This window comes from Nematolebias whitei, chromosome 10 (assembly GCF_014905685.2).
Source record: "Nematolebias whitei isolate Nwh7 chromosome 10, NemWhi1, whole genome shotgun sequence".
Classification (NCBI taxonomy): Eukaryota; Metazoa; Chordata; class Actinopteri; order Cyprinodontiformes; family Rivulidae; genus Nematolebias; species Nematolebias whitei.
This window is the reverse complement of record NC_056507.1, coordinates 6,555,407-6,574,401: the sequence shown is the minus strand read 5'-3', so window position 1 is coordinate 6,574,401 and position 18,995 is coordinate 6,555,407. Positions and strand designations below refer to the sequence as shown.

General features: G+C 39.6%; 1 protein-coding gene across 2 annotated transcripts in view; it reads right to left on the bottom strand.

The window, feature by feature from the left end:
- Nucleotides 1-1,245: 1,245 nt before the first annotated feature.
- znf143b (zinc finger protein 143b) overlaps nucleotides 1,246-18,995 on the bottom strand; it is a 24,651-nt gene continuing 6,901 nt past the window's right edge. For both annotated transcript variants that reach the window (XM_037682571.1, XM_037682573.1), the window contains exons 6-15: nucleotides 16,848-16,916; nucleotides 16,646-16,762; nucleotides 12,943-13,018; nucleotides 12,575-12,700; nucleotides 12,298-12,477; nucleotides 11,967-12,194; nucleotides 11,712-11,860; nucleotides 8,262-8,414; nucleotides 4,584-4,712; nucleotides 1,246-1,372 (exon numbers count right to left, since the gene is read on the bottom strand). In XM_037682571.1, the coding sequence (XP_037538499.1) occupies nucleotides 1,289-1,372; nucleotides 4,584-4,712; nucleotides 8,262-8,414; nucleotides 11,712-11,860; nucleotides 11,967-12,194; nucleotides 12,298-12,477; nucleotides 12,575-12,700; nucleotides 12,943-13,018; nucleotides 16,646-16,762; nucleotides 16,848-16,916 (1,311 nt within the window). In that variant the 3' untranslated portion in view covers nucleotides 1,246-1,288. The remainder of the gene's footprint in view (nucleotides 1,373-4,583; nucleotides 4,713-8,261; nucleotides 8,415-11,711; nucleotides 11,861-11,966; nucleotides 12,195-12,297; nucleotides 12,478-12,574; nucleotides 12,701-12,942; nucleotides 13,019-16,645; nucleotides 16,763-16,847; nucleotides 16,917-18,995) is intronic.

Sequence of the window (18,995 nt, the reverse complement as noted above, 5' to 3'; positions counted from 1 at the left end):
GACCCCCGCTTAAAAAAAAAAAAAAAGTATAATTAATTACCTTTGCGTTAAGGTATCAGTTTAAAAGGTTTACTTCGATTTCACGAAAAAGTCTTGCGCTTGTTTGCAAATATGGCCTCGGACTGCCGTCGTATGAGCTCCGGGACGACCGACGTCCTCAACAGCACGAAGAAACGGCAAAAGCTCCGTCCATCCAGTCGCGTTGCGTCCCCTTCACCGTCGTCTTCGGCCACGCAGACACAGAAACACGACTTTCCACAATAAAAACTTAGCAATGTTTACAAAAAGTTTGAATGAGTCACGTACGGAGTTCTTCCCATCACGCGCGTGGCAAAAGACTTCCCGCGACCGTTGATCACGTGCTCCGTTTCAGCCAATCAGGGCGCGCCTGGGATTTTTGAAAGATGGGCGTTCCGTAGAGCTTTTGGGAGGAGTTACGTCAGCGATTCCAACGCGACAATATGGCGCGAAGGTGCGGTATTTCTCAACCTTTGTAGTCTGAAGTTATAAAAACCACAAAACAATGCGTCTATTCATTAGGCGGCACGATCAGAGAAAGCTAAAGCCAGAAACAATTATATACACCACATAGTGCTTAACCTAGATGTCTAATTGTTTAAATGTATTAAGAAAAAAGCCCAACAAGTTACAAAAAAAACTTTTTTTTGTCTTTTTAAACTAATTCTTTATCTGTAAAACACTGGGCGTCAACATTATAGCATATTTAATGAATTACTGTACACAAAATGTACTAAAACTTTATTTAGCTCAACTGATGTAATAAATGAGTCACAGGATGGTCATGACGGAAAATTTCAACAAACTGAAATAACTGGTTATTTAAAAAGTTTTTATCAGGTGTTTTTTTTATGCAATGAAAGAGTTCAGTTGTCTGCTATAATACAGATCTTAACTTCTTTTGTTTTTATTATTTTTGGTGTTACATTTAAATTATTTGTTAAATGAGATGAGCCAACTTGCTCTACTTGTTCTGTTGCAAACCCCTTTTGCTCATAAAGTTAAGCAAATGTGAAGACTTGTATACAAGTATTGAGTCAAAAACATTCACACAGTCTTTTTTTTAATTAGAAATAGCATTTACTGTACACCGCAATGAGCAATTATAACATTAGAAAGCATTTTCCCCTCTAATTTTTATGAGAGGCAAAATATGAAAAAACATTTATATAAAAAGGTAAATTAAGTTGTGGAAACAAACAGGAGGAAGAATAAAGATTTCTTCCAAATATATAGTTCATTTTAAACTGTCTTTCTTTTAATAAGTCCATCAATCGTCCAGGTCCGGAGACTCTCCTTGTTGTATTCTTGATGCTATTCTGATGGCTTCCTCCAGCGAAGGCTGATCACTGAGCTAAAAAACAACAGAATATTAAAAACATGGACCGACTCTGACGACCACTGTTATTCTATCACATTCTAACCATTTATTTACACTACCACCTCATAAAAAAAGAATTAAAGCTCTGACTGACGGTGTTATAGACTGCTGTGTATCATGGATTACAGTCACATAATGAAGAAGGAGAAATGACTGTTTTAAATCAACATAAGAAAAAGAGCACATGCTAATTAAAGACAGAACTTTAAAAAAGTTGGAAATCAGACTTTGAGCTAATCATGACCCCACCTTTCAGAGCTAAAACAGTCAATAGACAGTAACAGTCAGTATTTAAATTTAATGTAAACTAAAATAATTTATTAGTGAGCAAACAAACATGTTAGTTACATGTTTATAGTACACAGTAGTCCCTCACATAATGGGGGTTACGTTCCAGACACCCTCGCGATGTGTGAAAAACCGCGAAGTAGGGACGTTATATTTATTTTAGTATTTATATATATTTTAAGGTTTTATAAACCCATCCCACACTCTTGCAACGTTCTGAATGTGTTAAACTTTCTAAACGCTCTAAAAGAGCACAGCAAAAGAGAGCAGACAGATTAATCCTACGGTTACTGGGCCCTTGCCGGGGCAGACTGGCCATCAGGAGCACCGGGACATTTTTCACAACACAAATAAACAAAAAAAACTAACAAAAAAATTCCTGGTGGCCTGGCCCGCTCAATGATCACCGAAGGGCTGGACCAAACGCTTGGCTCGGTCACACTTGATTATTTTAAAAAAATAATCCATGTCGTTCACTCTGGTATACGGCTCATTGAAGCTCCTTGAGCAGTACCGATGGGGAAAGACAGACCCCACCCCCACCCCCTCCTTTCGCTTTCTGAGACGGTCTGTCACAGCAGAGCAGACACACAACAGGTTGCGTACCCGTCTGCTGTGTGTCTGCTCTGCTGTGACAGACAGCCTCAGAAAAAGAAAGGAGGGGGCCTCTTGACGATCACTGAGCGGGCCAGGCCACCGGGAAATGACCTCTCGATGGCCGGTCCACACCTCAGCACAATGTTCTGGTTGGTCGCCTTCTATCAATCAGTCAATCATGTGTCGTGTACAATCTTACGTTGAAAACGTGCGAAAGTGTGAGTCCGCGAACGTCAAACCACGAAGTATCGAGGGACTACTGTATACACAAAATGACCTGATTTAGCCACAAACTGAAAACACAAACTTGAGAAGATGATTCCAGTCACTTCACTCCACTTTTAGTAACAACAACTTTAGTATTGTATAAAAGCAAGCTGGTGGTTATATTAGTTATATCATCATGGGATTTACATCTTGATAATGTTAAATTTGAGTTTATTTTGAGCAGTGACTGAATGGGCCTTCAGGAGTGCAGCAGCACTCCAACATCTCCTGACATCATACCCTGCAGGAAACTTCTAAGAATTGAAGCAAATAGCTTGGCAGGGTGTGACCTGAGGAAGGTTTACATTGTTAGACTAACTTCAGTACTCCGTCTTGACCGAGTCACAGTCCACAGTATCCTGTTGTAATGTGAAGATTTTTCACACTCAAAGCCAAAAACCTTTAGGAACCATGCAACTTGAAGGAAAAGGCAAAAAGAAGTAAAGTTTACATCTGATTTTGTGCAGTAACCGTATGTGTTTTTTAGTGTAAATAGTCTCTGCAGAGTGAAAATGGGTACTTTCTAATCAAAGTGCACAACTTTTTAATCATGTGATCTTACAGGCTAGAAAATGTTTGATAGTATAAACAACTTAAAAATGACCAGCACAATTTACATTTCAGAACAAAGAGCAAATATTGTTTTTTTAGTTATATTATAACTAATCAATGTATTTCAGTGCTTAGCTTCACCAGCTAAGCTATTCCTTTCAAACATGGAACATTTCAGGTATATAAACACCTACATGTACAGATACACGGATTAAAGCAGAAAAAAATATTTTGTCTGAAATGTTTTGTACACCTAGAAGTTAACCCCCCCCCCCCCCACACACACACACACACACACACACCAATACCACACAATTGAGAGCTTTTTCCTGCATACAGGTCACTTCTCAAATATTTTCCTGTAAAGTACCTTATCTTATGCTTTATACTTTTTATTTAAATACTTACTGTGACTGTCTTATACACAATATACTGTGTACATGATGACCTTAGTAAAAGTACACAATATACTGTGTACATGATGACCTTAGTAAAAGTACACAACATACTGTGTGCATGATGACCTTAGTAAAAGTACACAATACAGTAGTCCCAGTTCGTTTTTCTCATTCTATCACGGTTTTTCAAAATAAGATTGGACATGGCACACAATTGGCTGATTGATGGATGAGCCGCACGATCGGCATGGAAGTTTTATTTAAAATAAATTTAAAATTATTTAGCACCTGCTGCACCTGTGTGCAGCCCACATCTGTGGGAGAAGCTTCCTCCTGCAGCTGATCAGCTGATCTTCGCGCACAGCGGAGAAGTGGGCGTGGCTGAGAGTGCGGCCGGAGGCAGACAGCTGAAATCATGACATTCTGTGCTCTTTTAGAGCGTTTAGAAACATTGTTTAGAACATCGTAAGAGTGTGGGAAGGGTTTAAAATGCCTTATAAAAAAATATTTATATACAGTATGAATACTAAAATAAACTACTACGTACTACTTGTACTACTATTCCTACTTCGCGGTTTTTCACTTATCGTGGGGCTTAAGGGTACGGATCCCCTGCGATAAGATGTTAGATGTTTAAGATAAGATGTTTAATTTAAACTTTAATTTATTATGTCATCACCTTCATAAATAAAAAGGGCAGGTGGTTCTGTTAGGGTAGCGGGGAGTCCTTGGTTTAGTTTCTCTCTGCTGCTCACCGTGAACCAGACCGCACGACCCGCCCTGCTCTGATTGGGTCAAAATGGCTCTGGTTCTCTTTACTGGTTGAAAGCAGCGTCAGTTTAATTCCTGTATCCTCATTAGATCGTTTGGTTTTAACAAGAACACAACAAAACACTTATTCTTCCCCCTCTTCATTTTATGACGGACATTCGTCCTGGCCACGTTCAAAATTACAGAAATCCACTGCGGCGACGGAGAACTTCAATCTATGCAGATTCATCCAGTTGTTTTCTTTAGAAGTGAATTCAAAGAATAGAGTCACTAATCCTTTGAATAAGCTGGTGTGGTGCTGGTCAACTAACCTGTACAGCAATGTGAGTCCCATTAGAGGTAGCCAGTAATGTGACCGCATGAAGATCTTCTGTGTCGTGACTGTAGTTTGTTTCTTCCACAGTTTGGAACGAGGCCATGTCAGGCGTCATGATGGCAACCTGAGGATGACAGCGATATGCTTTACTGGTTGATGAAGTCGTTAATGCTGCATATCATGTTATACAGTGGATCTGGAGCATATAGAAGACAGCAGTTGTAGAGGTTTATGAAGAAACTTTTTACTTAGCTGGTGATATCAGTAAATAACTATCTTTAGAAGCTCTTGATCAAAATGTTTAGTTTCAAGTCCTTAATTTAAAGCGATGTGTTTTTATTATTTAGAATGATGTTTTCAGAATTAGCTAAAATTTAGGGTAAAACGAGACTTCAAATTAAAAGCTTTGCAAGTCTTAAAGGAATGCATTTTACGGTGCTCAATGCATTTCATGTGAAGGGACGAGAGTTATAGCTGTTTTTGCATTGGCAAATGTTAATTATATATTTAAAAAAAACAAAGTGAAATAAAGGAATTCCTTTCACAAGAACCAAGAACAGGTAAATTTATCTTAATCTGTGAGAGCAAAGTTTTGGACTGGGCGTTTCACGTGAGACAAAAGGTTATCGTTTTTCCTTCCAAAGAGAGCGAACTCGCTTGAACGATTTGGAAATTGTTTTACGCTGGAAACCCTTTCTGACGCAACCTGGGTTCGAACCCACAAGATCAGGATTACAAGACCACAGCACTGACCATCATCTACCGCAGCCACCAGAAGACAACAGGTTATTTCTAGTGATGTTCACGTTAACTCGTTATTATCGCGTTAACGCAGCAATTGGTAAACGTTGACAATTATTTTAACGTGCGTTAATACTGCTAGGCTTCGTTTTCCTCCATAATTTCTCTCCTCAGCGTCTATGAACACACACACAGCACTCCAGCCGGGGGATGGCTTTCCAGCTTGAGAGCGAGACAAGGTCCGCCTCAACGAGGATTACGTCCAATCACATTGAAGCTCACGTTGTCTTGACCAATTACTAACAGGAAGGCGGGTCGTAGGAAAGCAAGCAGGTGGAGAGCTGAAGGTCCAGTTCTGTTGGAGTGGCAGAGTTCGGTTCACAAATGCAACATGGATCTAAGCGATTTAATTTGTGTCAAATGCACAGACTTTAAGCTGCACAACAGATTTTAAATCGTGTTGATTGGCCAAGCAAAACCAGAGTTATGATCAATGAATCCACGCCACATCTTATTTCCTGAAAAGCAGCTCTGAAGTGGCTTTGAGCAGAGACTGCAGCTCTGAGGGACAAAAACCTTTGTCTGTCTTTGTATTCCCTTTGCATTCACCTCCCACCCCCCCGCCAAACAGGTAAACAACCCCGCCCCCCTTCTGACGGAGGGTCGCGCCACAAAATCTGCACAAGAATAAGAAAATAACGTAGAAGTTGAATTGAGTTCAGCGCAATAAAATCAGCTATTTCTGTGTGGGTGAACGAGAGCGTCCGAGCCCGCATGAGGTCTGAGTCTGTGCAGAGGTGGGGGGGTCCAGAACTCCTATGACTGGGCCAACATCAGATCTCTGATGCTTGGTTCTTCTGTTGGCACGCACGCATGGACGGATAAAAATAATTTAAATTAGATATATTTATTTGAGGATGGCAGCTCTAAGACCGACTAGTTTTTAGTGGAGGAAATATTTAAAACTAGTATTTTTAAGAAGGTTGATTTTTTCCCCCATGAGGAACATGATTAAATAAATAAAGTTAAAGTTTTACTCATTCAACCTTTATTTATACAGGTTAGTTCCCACTGAGTCTCGAGGACTCATTTACAAGAGAGACCTGTTTCAATTTAAAACCCGTCTTATTCAAATACGATGTTACAGAAAACAAAGTGACGTTTTTGAGCTGCATGCGTTCAGCAAAATAAAAAATAAAGATAAATTCATGTGAAATGATTATTAGATTATTGTAAATGTATGTTATCTCGCTCTACATATTGATTGACAGCTGCTGCTGATTGACTTCATAACTCTTGATGCTGCTAAGAAAATAAGTATTCACACGTAAAAGGCGGCTCATCAGCCTACGACTGGTCTTTAATGCCTTGATGGCTGCACAGAGGGCTGAGTGATGAAATAACAGCATTGTAATGGGGATAGTTGAATAAGGAGATCCCCACCCCCGTTTAAAGATGGATGGATTCTCTTCATAAAGAGGTCTTCTTTTACTCTCTCAATTCAGCATCCTCTGTTATGAAGAACATGTATGTAAGAATATCAATCGTATCACTCATCCCCTGGTGAATAGCAAAGAGTTCTTATGATCAGTTAGGTAGATGGTCCTCCTTTTACATGTGAATACTGGTTCTGGCTAGCAGAAACTGGTTGATGAGCGCTATTTGAGGAAGTCTTTTGGATAAAAGACAAAACATTTCAACAAAGAAGAATCCGTTCAGAATTAACCTGTTTAGATTTATCTACCTGAGTTATTGAGCAGCATCAGGACATAAACTGTTCATGATGCTCCTGATTTAAAAAGGTTTATTCTTGTAACTTTTCAGAAAAAACAAACATGCACTGTATATTTTTGAATTTGTTGTTAATCTGTTTTTTTTTTTTTAAAAAAGGTTAAAAACAAAACAACTGGACTTTATATGTAACTGAAGATATAATCTGTTATGACTGTGGTTTTGTGTTTGAAGGAATTTTTTATTTTCCTCTCTATAATAAACTAAAACATTTTGCCCTGGAGAATAGCTTTGGTTTTATATTTGATATGTTGTTTATGTTACTAGAAATACTTTAATTGTTAGGAGAACACTGCTGTTAAAAAGTGCCTTTTTAATGTATTGAACATTTATTTAAACATAAAACAGTTCCTTAAAAATGTTCTAAACAACTTTGTCATTTTAATTTTGTGCATACGATGAGATTAATCGTGATTAATCGCAAAATATTTGATTAATCGCAAAATATTTGATTAATCGCGATTAAAATTTTTAATCTTTGCCCAGCACTAGTTATTTTATCTAAATTGAAAGTCTAAAAGACACAAATGTCTGAATTACGGCACCTACTGACCACGATTGGTATTACACTTTAACGTTCCTACATTCAAGGATTCAAAGTTCTTTATTTACATCAATCATTACAAATATCATTTATTAACAACAATTTCGACTAACAGTGAATGCTGCCAAATAATTATTTTTTACAGTCTGAGAATAAAATAAATATTAAAAAGATGTGTCTTAGGATGACGTTACATATACAAGTTGCCACTACAGGTGTAGTCGTTTTTTGATTCTAGCTCAAATCTGTTTGTTTTCATAAAATGAAACAAGTTGATTTAAAAAGACCAACAGGTGCATTTTTTTGGGGTTACTAAAAAGCAAAATAAAAATAAAAAAAAAAACTATGATCACAGCAATGTTTTCAGCCATTTCCAGAGTAAATGGGAGAAATGGTTGTAGATTAGTGTCCAACAACCAGAAAATAATGTAAACCACCTGCAGAAGGCGTGGTAGTGGGAACAATTGTGCCAAAATTTAGTAAACAACCCCCCCCCCCCCACACACACACACACAAATAAAAATCAAGTCAAATAAAGAATCACATTTTAAAAACATAACCCTCGTAACATACTTGAGAGTTTTAACAGCTGTGTACCTGTTCTCCTGACCCGTCCGTTGCTACCATAGTAACGGAGTGAGCGCCTTGCGATGCCAGTTCATGAGCTGGGATGGTTATGGTTGTGCCTTCCTGGGTTACCATGGTGATGGTGCCTCCCATAGCTTGTAGGTCCGCTTCAGAAATACTGACCTGATATGATGAACAATACAGACAAAAGTATATTACGGTAGGTTTCACAATAAATTATTCAAAGCATCCATGACTGTCTGAAGTCCAAGTTATTCAGTCTGAACCGATGCCGTAGCGGTCAAGTTTGTAGGGGTGACCAAATTTTACTGTATACTTAAAAACAGACTGGCCACATGTTGCAGATTCTGTGAAGTTGAATTGAAAGGTAATCTACCATATCACTTTATTTATAAAGCACTTAAAAATCTAAGGATTGAGTACCGTAATTTCCGGACTATAAGACGCTACTTTTTTCACACACTTTGAACACCATGGCTTATCCAATACTGCAGCTAATTTATGGATTTATATATTTTTTTGACGGGCTAAAGAGCTTCATGCCGCCAAAGCATTTAGCCTCGTCACACCTGGGCGCTCACATAGCTGCCCCATGCACGTCTCTCTTGGGGAGTGGGTCTTTGTGACTACCGGTATAAATACACCAATGAAACCAATGTTCATTTTCCCCCTCCCAGTCCCCCCACCTTGTTGTACACAACTAAGTGTTTGCAGCCACTCGAAATAAGTGTGAACTGTAAATCAAATCACAAATTTGCCTCGAGACGCGACGCCGACAGCGACAATAAAAAAAGAGACAGAGGACGTGTGTGATGAAGTTTTTCTGAGGTTCAGTTCTGACACCGAAGAAGCCAACTTTAGTGGTTTTAGTGCACAGGAGGACTGAAGATCGTGATCAAAGACTTTTCCTGGTAGGCTGTTATTTTTAACTAGGGAGTTTTCTGGCCGATCCCCGATCTCTAAAAAGTCTGACCTGCCGATTCAGATTTAGTTTTACAAGCGACGCTGTCAGGCGTTATAAGGTCACAATGCACCTTCAATTTTCCAATATTATTTTATCGAAAAACATACCCTTGAACAATATTCTAGAAACAACACAAACTTGTTTTAACTGGCCATGAGGTAGGGCTCTGAAATATAAATAAAGTTCAGACAATTGTTAAAACTAAAAAAAACAACAGTAAAATCGGTTTCTCATGCAAGTATCGTCCAATTTCTGATTGCCTAAAATTAAGGGAATCGGGGCCCCCACTTTTAACGAGCTGTATTACAGGCACTATTCAAGAAAAATCATTTGTTGTACGTATTTGTGTATGTTACCAGTACGTATTTAATTAAAAGACTAAAAAAATCTTTCTATGTAAATATCTCGTTATGACGTGGACACCTGCGGCTTATACACAAGTGTGGCCTATACATGTACTTTTGTAAATTATTTAGTGGGTGCGGCTTATATTCAGGTGTGCTCAATAGTCTGGAAATTACAGTAAATGGTAAATGGACATTACTTATACAGCACCGTTCTGTCTTGCCTCAGGTAACAGGTCACATCAGAAGTGCTACAGCTATTTACTGTTGAAGATGTTTCTGCTTGCAAATAACCACAAAATGCCATATATATATATATATATATATATATATATAACCCTGTAACAGTTTATTAACTAGTGATCACCTAAACGGCTACAAAAATTTGTAGCTTAGCGTTAAATCACGATGACAGCAATTTGCTCTGATCTTAGCTTGCTCGAACCAGCACAGAAGAGCAACATCATCAGGCCAGGACTCTGCGATATACAAGCCAGCTGTCACTCTTTCAGGGATGAAAGTGTGCACGTCCTTGATAGAGAGGAACGTAAGTTTGAGAGAGGAGTGAAGGAGGCCATCTTTGTGAAAAGAACTCATCCATCAACAGGGGCGGATGCCTCCGTGTTCAACTGTCCCTCTCTTACAATGATGTTAATTCTAATACCATTCAGTCCTCTGTGATACGAAGTCATCAGGGAACAAATGATCGGTCGTTAGGCTGACGGTCCTCCTTTTGTATGCGAACAGCTAGTTTTAGCTGTCAGCAGCAAACTGGTTGATCCACTACGAGAAGGTTCTGTCCAGAGGACCTGGCTTTATTTTGTTAGATTTTTCTACCTGGATGACTGAACATGCATTGGAATATATTAATTGCTTATAACACTTTCAAAACACCTCATCCATTACTTTAAGCCTTCACAGTAGCCCCACATTGCTTTATTTATAATAAAAACTTCTCAGAGGGAGTTTAAATCAGGTATAGTCACAGATGTGGTTGGTGATGGTCCTCAAACTATTCAGGGAGAACAAAAAAGGTTAAATCACGTCATCTGGACCAGTTCCTTTGAGGGAGAAATGTTTCGTCTTCCATCCGGAAGGCTTGATCAGTCTAGGGCCTGCTAACCAGATCTGTAGCATTAGTAGCCTTCACTGCTGTTTCAAGCCAACCTCCTGTTGGGATCTCAGAAGCAGGCTTTTAGCACGTGCAAAAGGACCCATCTGTCCAAAACAATCAATCATCACGTACAACAATCAAATGTTGCAGAGTTGCTACTCACAGAAACGAGGACACCAAGGCCAAAATGGTTCAGAAAAAAGTTTTAAACTCAATCAACCAGGTAGATAACAACAAAAAAGATTAAATCATGACCAGTTTCAAGGAGAACTTTGGTCCAAACCATCAATCTGAAACTGAATGAAATTTCCCTTTTCATTTAAAACACACGACATGAACAATGAAGCTGTAAATTAGCAAAGTCTTGTGGCTGCTTAGTTTCTAATATGTTACAACGACCCACCTAAGGAGACTAAAAAAAATTGGACAGATACTTTGTTTGGTAATAAAAAAGAAAATCAACTAACAGACACTTTCTTCTGATGTTGTGTCTGTAAAATAAAACTGATTGTGTCCTTGTATCCTGATGCACGCTCAATAATCCAGGTAGAAAAATCTAAAAAAAAAAAAAGAAGTAAAGTCAGGTCCTCTGGACGTTCAAAAAACAAAAAAAGTGTAGAAACGTTTCGTTTTTCATCCGAAAGACTTCTTCAGTCTGAAGAATGAAAATCTTTCGGATGAAAGACGAAACGTTTTTACACTTTTTTTGTTTTTTGAACGTCCAGAGGACCAGACTTTACTTTTTTTAAGATTGTGTCCTTGTGTGTTACCAACACTTCAGAGTTTTGAAAATCATTTTAACAACATATAAGGTCCTTTCTTACAGTTGTTGACACCATACTTGCATTACAGCACTACATCAGGACCATGGCAGTGATCTGCACAAAGTGTCAGTAAATAGTCATAGCCCTGCTATTTTTTTTATCTTCAATATGAAGTTGATAGCAAAACATAACTATCAATATCACAGTAAGAAAATCTACTATGATAATAATATAGGTGCGATGCTCCACAACTTTTAATAAGTCAGTAGTTACCTGTTGTTGTGTCCCATCTTCCTGAGTTACCACGGCAACATGCTGTTGACTAACAATGTCTGATGGCTCCACAGGAACCTGCTCTGAGCTGGACTCGTCTGCTTCAACCACAGTTGGTGTGTAGCTCGCATTGGGATCATCAATTGCATCTGAAAGAAAACAATGACACACCTTTTCCTCAGTCACTACTATTGCTAAAGCTAAAAAAAATTAAAAAATCTGTATTTTTCCTCACTCATGTTTATTTACACCGACCTGTTGGTGGTTCAAAGTAAGCCTCCTGCTCCTCTTCGATGGGCTCGGTGTCATTGTGAGCTGTGCGTTTGTGCATGGCGAGCGTGGAGATCTGCTTGTAGGTTTTCCCGCAGTGGTTGCAGTTGTAAGGTTTACAGGGTGTATGGACAACATGGTGTTTATAAAGGCTGGAGTACTCCGTGAAGCGCTTTTCACACCCAGGCACTGTGCACACATATGGTTTCTCTCCTAAAATATCACATACAAGTTTGTAAATTGTTATGTGAACAAAGACATAAAACGTATTTTGTCTTTGAAGATACGTAAATGCATGGTAAGTAAAGGGGCCCACCAGTGTGAATCCTCATATGGTTCTTGTAATTGGTGGCACTGGCGAATGAGCGCCCACAGCTGGGCTCAGAGCAGAAGTACGGCCGCTCTCCCGTATGTGTTCGGATGTGAACTTTGCGAATGTTGGAGGTGGTGAACGACCTGCCACAGCCTTCAACTGGGCACTTGAAAGGCTTTTCTCCTTAAGACATGAAGTGATGGACAAAGAAACAGTTGAACTGTTTTCAATCTACTGGACTGCATGTTACAGTAGTTATTGAAGGTTAGTAGGAGAGTACCTGTATGAGTCCTTGTGTGCTTTTGAAGGTCTCCAGAGGTTTTAAAGGACTTGCAGCAGTTTAGCTCCTGACATCTGTATGGCTTTTCCCCCGTGTGTGTGCGTGAGTGACTCTTCAGCCCGTAACCTTACATGAACACACAGTTAGACTTTCATTTCTTGTAAATTCACTGCTACTTCTGTTCATTCATTTGTTGCAAAAGTATAAGAACCCCACAAACTTTTATAGCTTTCATTAGCTAATGGAACAAGTATGAAATTTGTAAATCCATAACTTTTGAAATATACAATGGGTCAAAAGATAAATAGGCACATTGTCTGACTGATAACACACACAAGTGCAAGAGATAATTAATAATCCACAGCTACCTGTTGCAAACTTCTTCCCACAGCCGTGATATTCACAGATGTACGGTTTGTCACCAGTGTGGGAGCGCTCGTGCACCTTTCGGAGGAAAAATAAAACAGTGATCAGTGATGCAAAGCAGCCCATACTTTTCAAGACTCGTTTTTTTTTTTTTTTCATTCTTGATCCATTTTGATCTGAAAGTGTTTGTAGATTTATAGTAAGTGTTCGTGTGGTAAACTTTCTTTTGGCTGCTCCATTCTTTAGGGGTTGCCACAGCGAGCAAACTCTCATGAAGGATTTGGCATTGGTTTAACGCCAGATGCCCTTCCTGATGCAACCTGGGCTCGAACTTGCAACCTCAGGATTACAAGACCGCAGCTCTGACCTCAGAGCTACTGCAGCCTCTTTAAATGTTTCTACAGTAATGGGGTCTTATCATGTGTGTTTCAAACACCATACAAAACAAACCATGCACTAAACCTGAACAGCAAAGAACAACATATATGGAAAAACAAATCGTTTCCAGCTTTTCTAATTAGTTTATAGTCTTAATGCCAGGGTTTAAGTCTTCAATACAAACATATTTTCCTTTTGTAAAACTATGTAAACAATAAGAGCTTTGTTTGCTTTAGGGATGGACTACCTTTTGTCTAAAAAGATGCATGATACTGTTATTGAGCTGAAGCCATATACTGGGGTTTACTGTCTTGTCTAAAGGCATACAGAGCAGTAGATCTAAAAACATTGTCATTAAAGAGCAACCGATTTTATAACCAGAAATATGGCAACTTCATAAAGCATCTCAACCTGTAACTCAAAAACTAAAACACTGATGGCTAAAACCTTAAGCTCAAGGCTTGATGTGATAGATAAAGTAAAATGGGACATCATGACAGCTATGTCCATCTTTTAAATACAATCCACGTGGAAATCTATAATCATCATTTTATAGCAGTTCACATTTTGATTCTGGAAAACGCAGTAAAGAACAGATGTTCATCAGATGTTGCTTTTTTTTAAAAATTGTACTTCTACGTTTCTTTCGGCCGCTCCATTTTCAGGGGTCACCACAGTGAGCAAGTGACAGACCACGTGTGGAGCAGAGAGCTGCCGTCTAGGGCACCGGAGGGGGCAGATGGTGGAGGTTTAGGGCCTTGCTCAAGGGCCCAGAGTGGGGGCAAATCAGGGTGGAGGCAGGTGCTTCATCTTTCCCACCCACATTTACATGCAATTGTCAGGGAATTTGAACCGGCGACCTTCAAATTGACATGACACCCACCATCTGTCAATCAATCTGGTAGGTATGTCAGCAACGAACCAACCAGTAATCACAATTTGTCCAGGAGTGAAACGCCCCTTACCTGCAGGAGCTGCACCCCCTTTTCCTCCAACAACATTGTCGGGGTTTTGCATTACAAACACTTTGCAGTCATGGGGATTTCGTGAAAAATCATGAGCAAGAATTGGTTAAAAGTCGTCAGCGGGGAACATGTAATTCAGACGCACGTTACCCTGAGCGTGTACACGATGTAACACAGTTTATTCCATTTCCAAAACCTACACGGAGTCTGGAAAACTGTAAAAGAGGGACAAAGGCCAGCTGACCTCATGAGCAGCTGAATACGACGATGATAAACAGGAAGTAGCACATGGGGAGAGGTGGTGCAGAGGTTAGAGAAGGTGGGCCTGTGATCGGAAGGTCGCCGGTTTGACTCCCCAGACTGACAACATCAAAATGTGGATGCAAAAGGTGAAACACCCACACATGCCTCCACCCTTATTTGACCCACTCTGGACCCTTGAGCAAGGCTCTTAACCCTCACTCAGTGTGACTACCTGTATAAATATAAGGTTAAATAAAATAAACATGTTCGTCTGTACGAAGGTAACTGCAAGTAGTCTCCCTGATGCATAAAAATGGTTAAATTAGCTGGATGATTGAGTCTACAAACTTTTTTTTCATCCTGCTGCATGCTCAGTAATCCTGGTGGACAAAACCTAATAAGGTTAAGTCAGGTCCTCTGGACGGATTCTTCTGTAACTGCAAGTAAAGCCTCCATTTTCTGTCATATTTACATTGCATGCTTAATGATCAAAGGTTGATGCTTAAAGATAGTTGTGCTTCGTGTTGTATGCATCTACGTACAATGTGCAACATAATATGCTGCAACTTCTGGTTGCACACGTTTAGTCTTTGTTCTGATCAGTCAACACTAAACTGATGTTGCACAAAGCCTTTAATAGGTTGTGTAAAGTGAAGTATATACTCTTGGTACATAGTGAATTTCACTGCGAGTTCTTGCCCTGTGTCGCTGTGCAGAATGAAAACATCCACTGCAGTAACTATTTTAACTAGGGATGCACGATATTATCGGCATATCGGTATCGGACGATATTAACGTTAAAATTAATTCCATTAAAATAACTCGCCGATACAAAAGGCGCCGTTTTTGCCTGCAGTGGCAACACAACATGATGATGTTGCAGCGGCAGAGCAACGCGATGACGTCACGTGCGCTTACCTGATCTTACAGCGGAGAGGAAAATTCAAAATGTCAGCTGTGTGGAAATTTTATTTTTCGTTGGTGAGGATGTCGGATTTCGAAGATTTATGGACTACGTTGAGCCTCGCTACATCGTCCCCAGTTGGAGACATTTTTCCCACGTAACGTTACCCGAGTTACAAGCAGTCGTTTCCAACGTCATTGAGAAGCTGATAGCACGGCTTGTTGGGTGAGTTTTACCACAGACACTTGGACGTCGTGTTAGCCCCGTTAGCATGATTAGTCTTACGGCACAATGGATAGACAAAAAGTTTGAACTTAAAAAGTCTGTCCTTCGTGCACAAAAGTGCAGGGGATCCCACACTGCAGCTATAGGAACCTGGAACAAGCCTCCACAAGTGAGACAGCATCGCAGGTGACTAATGCTAATAAATAATATTTAACACTTTTCATTTAATATAAGTTAAAGTGCTATGAATATCATATGGCTGTTAACCAACAAAGTCCATGCTCAATCATCCAGGTATACAATCCAACAATTTTCAGTGAGGTCATCTGGATTTTTTTGTGCTGAAACGTTTCACCTTCCATCCAGAAGTCTTCATCAGTCAAGGAAACGCACAACACAAAACTGATTCTTCCCCCAAACAACTTACTCCGAAGTGGAACAAACCAGTTATGTTGGTACCAAGATGGTCTCATATGGCTGTTACTGAATATATGTCACCAGCTCTCACTGCTGTTGCACTAAGAGGGCTATGTTCTGACAAAGGAACATATATAAAATATCGGTTATCGGCCAAATAAGTTTTAACATATCGGTCAAAAATCCAATATTGTGCATCCCTAATTTTAAATTATTAGTATCTTAGAATTTTTTTGCCCGTCTTTTTTGACCCTTGTTGGCTGATAAGGTAAAAAATGCCTCAGGTAACGCCGTGAGCTTCACTACCTCCACCATTACAGCCATCTTTGTTTGTTTGTTTGTTTGTCCGAGGTTGGCTCACGCTGGGTTACATTTATGCGTGGGCGGAGCCATCTTTCAGTTCACGTCATGTCAATTATAGGCTTGTCTTCTCTAAACTCTTCACCACCCCCACCTCACTTTTGTATTTTTTGTTGTTGTACCTAGAAAAATACTAAAAGTTTGATGCTTTTTAAGATTCAGTAGAAATCCTATATTGCGTGCACACACACATCCAGAGCACCCCCACATTACCTTGAGGTGGTGGGCAGTTGTGTAGAGCTTCCCACAGCCCTCATATTCACAGTGGAAAGACTTCTCCCCTACATTTGACACTCTTTGTGGCCTGTTGTCTTGACCCTGTAACACAATCTGAACACAAGAAACACAATTTAGACTGAATGTTAAATCATAACTAAAAAAATGTTTAAATACAAAATAAAAGATGAAACATTACCCGCATGTGGACGCCAATGTCCGTTTCTACTCTGCCAAAAGATCCCGAAGTGTTTTCTACATTCTCTACCTAAGAGGAAAAAAGGACATTTTATTTTTAATAGTCTGTTGGAATAATGTTTAAAGAAGATTCAGATGAAGGAAAATTCACCTGGAGGTTATGGACTTCTACTTTTTTCTAGGATAAACAAGTACATCATCTAAAATGTTATCTGCGTACATCATTACAATCAATATTAGGAAAAGCTTCATAATACTTTCTTCAAAATCAAGCCAATAACATTCAAAAACACAGTGTGGGACAAATTCATTACTTGATAAAGTTAAAGAACAAAAACAAGCAGAACTTTCCACAACAAAATACCAAAATTTAAGGTCTATAAGTCGTGACTTTGTTCACTGACTTCAAACACCACAGCTTATACAACGATGCAGCTAATTTATGTTGGTTTGTTTGACGGGTTAACGAGCTTTCTCCCACCAAAAACATTTAGCTTCGTCACACCCGGACGCTCACACCTAATACACGTCTCTCTTAGAGGGGGTGGGGGTTCCATCTCCAGGCCAGCGGTCACTCGTTCAGGATGAAGATGTTCACATCTTTGACAGAGAGGATTGTTGGTTTGAGAGAGGAGTGAAGGAAGCCATCTTTGTGAGGAGAAACCGTCCATCATGGCAAAGGTAAAATCTATTCTGTTTGAATCAGTAATCCATGCCTCAATTTCATCACGGCTGGATTACTGTAATTCCCTCTATCTCGGAGTCAGCCAGTCCTCACTTGCACGTCTGCAGCTGGTGCAAAATGCTGCTGAACGCCTGTTAACAGGAACACGTAAAAGAAAGCACATCACACCCATCCTGGCTTCTCTCCACTGGCTGCCCGTGTATTTTAGAGTTCATTTTAAAATTATTTTGTTTGTTTTTAAGGTTTTAAACAGCTTGCCCCCCGCCCACCCTTATTAAACAGAGCTTCTCCACCATTACACTCCACCTCGGTCACTCAGGTCTGCTGACCAGCTGCTTCTGGTCATTCCCAAGAGTACGAGGAAGCTTGGAGGAGACGGGGCCTTCTCTGTTAGTGGCCCCCTGTGAATAGCAAGCGGCCTTCAGAGTGCTAACGATCTATTGTTAGGCTGATGGTCCTCCTTTAGCATGTGAACGGCTAGTTTTGAATATCAACAACAAAACTGGTTGAGCCACTATGAGAAGGTGTTATTTATAAGACATGAGCTATGTTTACATGTGCAAAATTCTTTGACCGGATTGAAATGTTTTCAGATTAAATAATTCAAATGTATCGTTAACATGGACGCAATCCGTTCACAACGAGCGTTTACATGCAGCGAGCGTTTATTCTGAACAGAAGTACTGACATGCACAGAGTGGTGAACTCTCCTTAAAAGTCCACAGAAGAAGTTCTACTTCCGTGATGAACGTAAACAAACCTGAGCACCGAAAATGGACCCGCGACAGGTTTAAATGACGGTGGAGACGTCACTGCACTCCCTGACTGAGCTACAGGTGATGCAGATCATTCTGAGCTCTTTCAAAGGTTCTAGTAGAAATGTTGTGTCGCTCACTCACCAGTTTTGCTTCCCCGACATGCTAATGTTATTAGCATTAGCCAGGTGGAAAGGACATAGGTCGCACATGCGCAGACAGGTCAGTTTTTTGCAATAGGAAAAAAAATGAACAGATTAAGTGTTTACATGCGCACCGTTCGGGTTATGAATGAGCATAAACCACCCGTCTGATTACGAATTCTTTCGGATCGAGCTGAATCAACAAAGAATAATCCGAATGGGGCGTTTACATGAAGCATTTTTATTCCGAGTGGTTGTTTAATCCGATTACTTGCATCCATGTAAACATAGCTTGAGATGAATACAGCCCCTCAGACCGAAGAAGTCTTTCAGATGAAAGACGAAATGTTTCTACATTTTTTTGTTTTTTGAACCCGTCCAAAGGACTTGACTTAACTTTTTTTAGATGTACGTATTTGTGTATGTTACCGGTACGTATTTAATAAAAAATAAATAAATAAATAAAATCTTTCTGTGTAAATATCTCATGTTACAACGTGAACACCCGCGGCTTATAAACAAGAACGGCTTATATATGTCCATTTTTTATTATATATATATATATA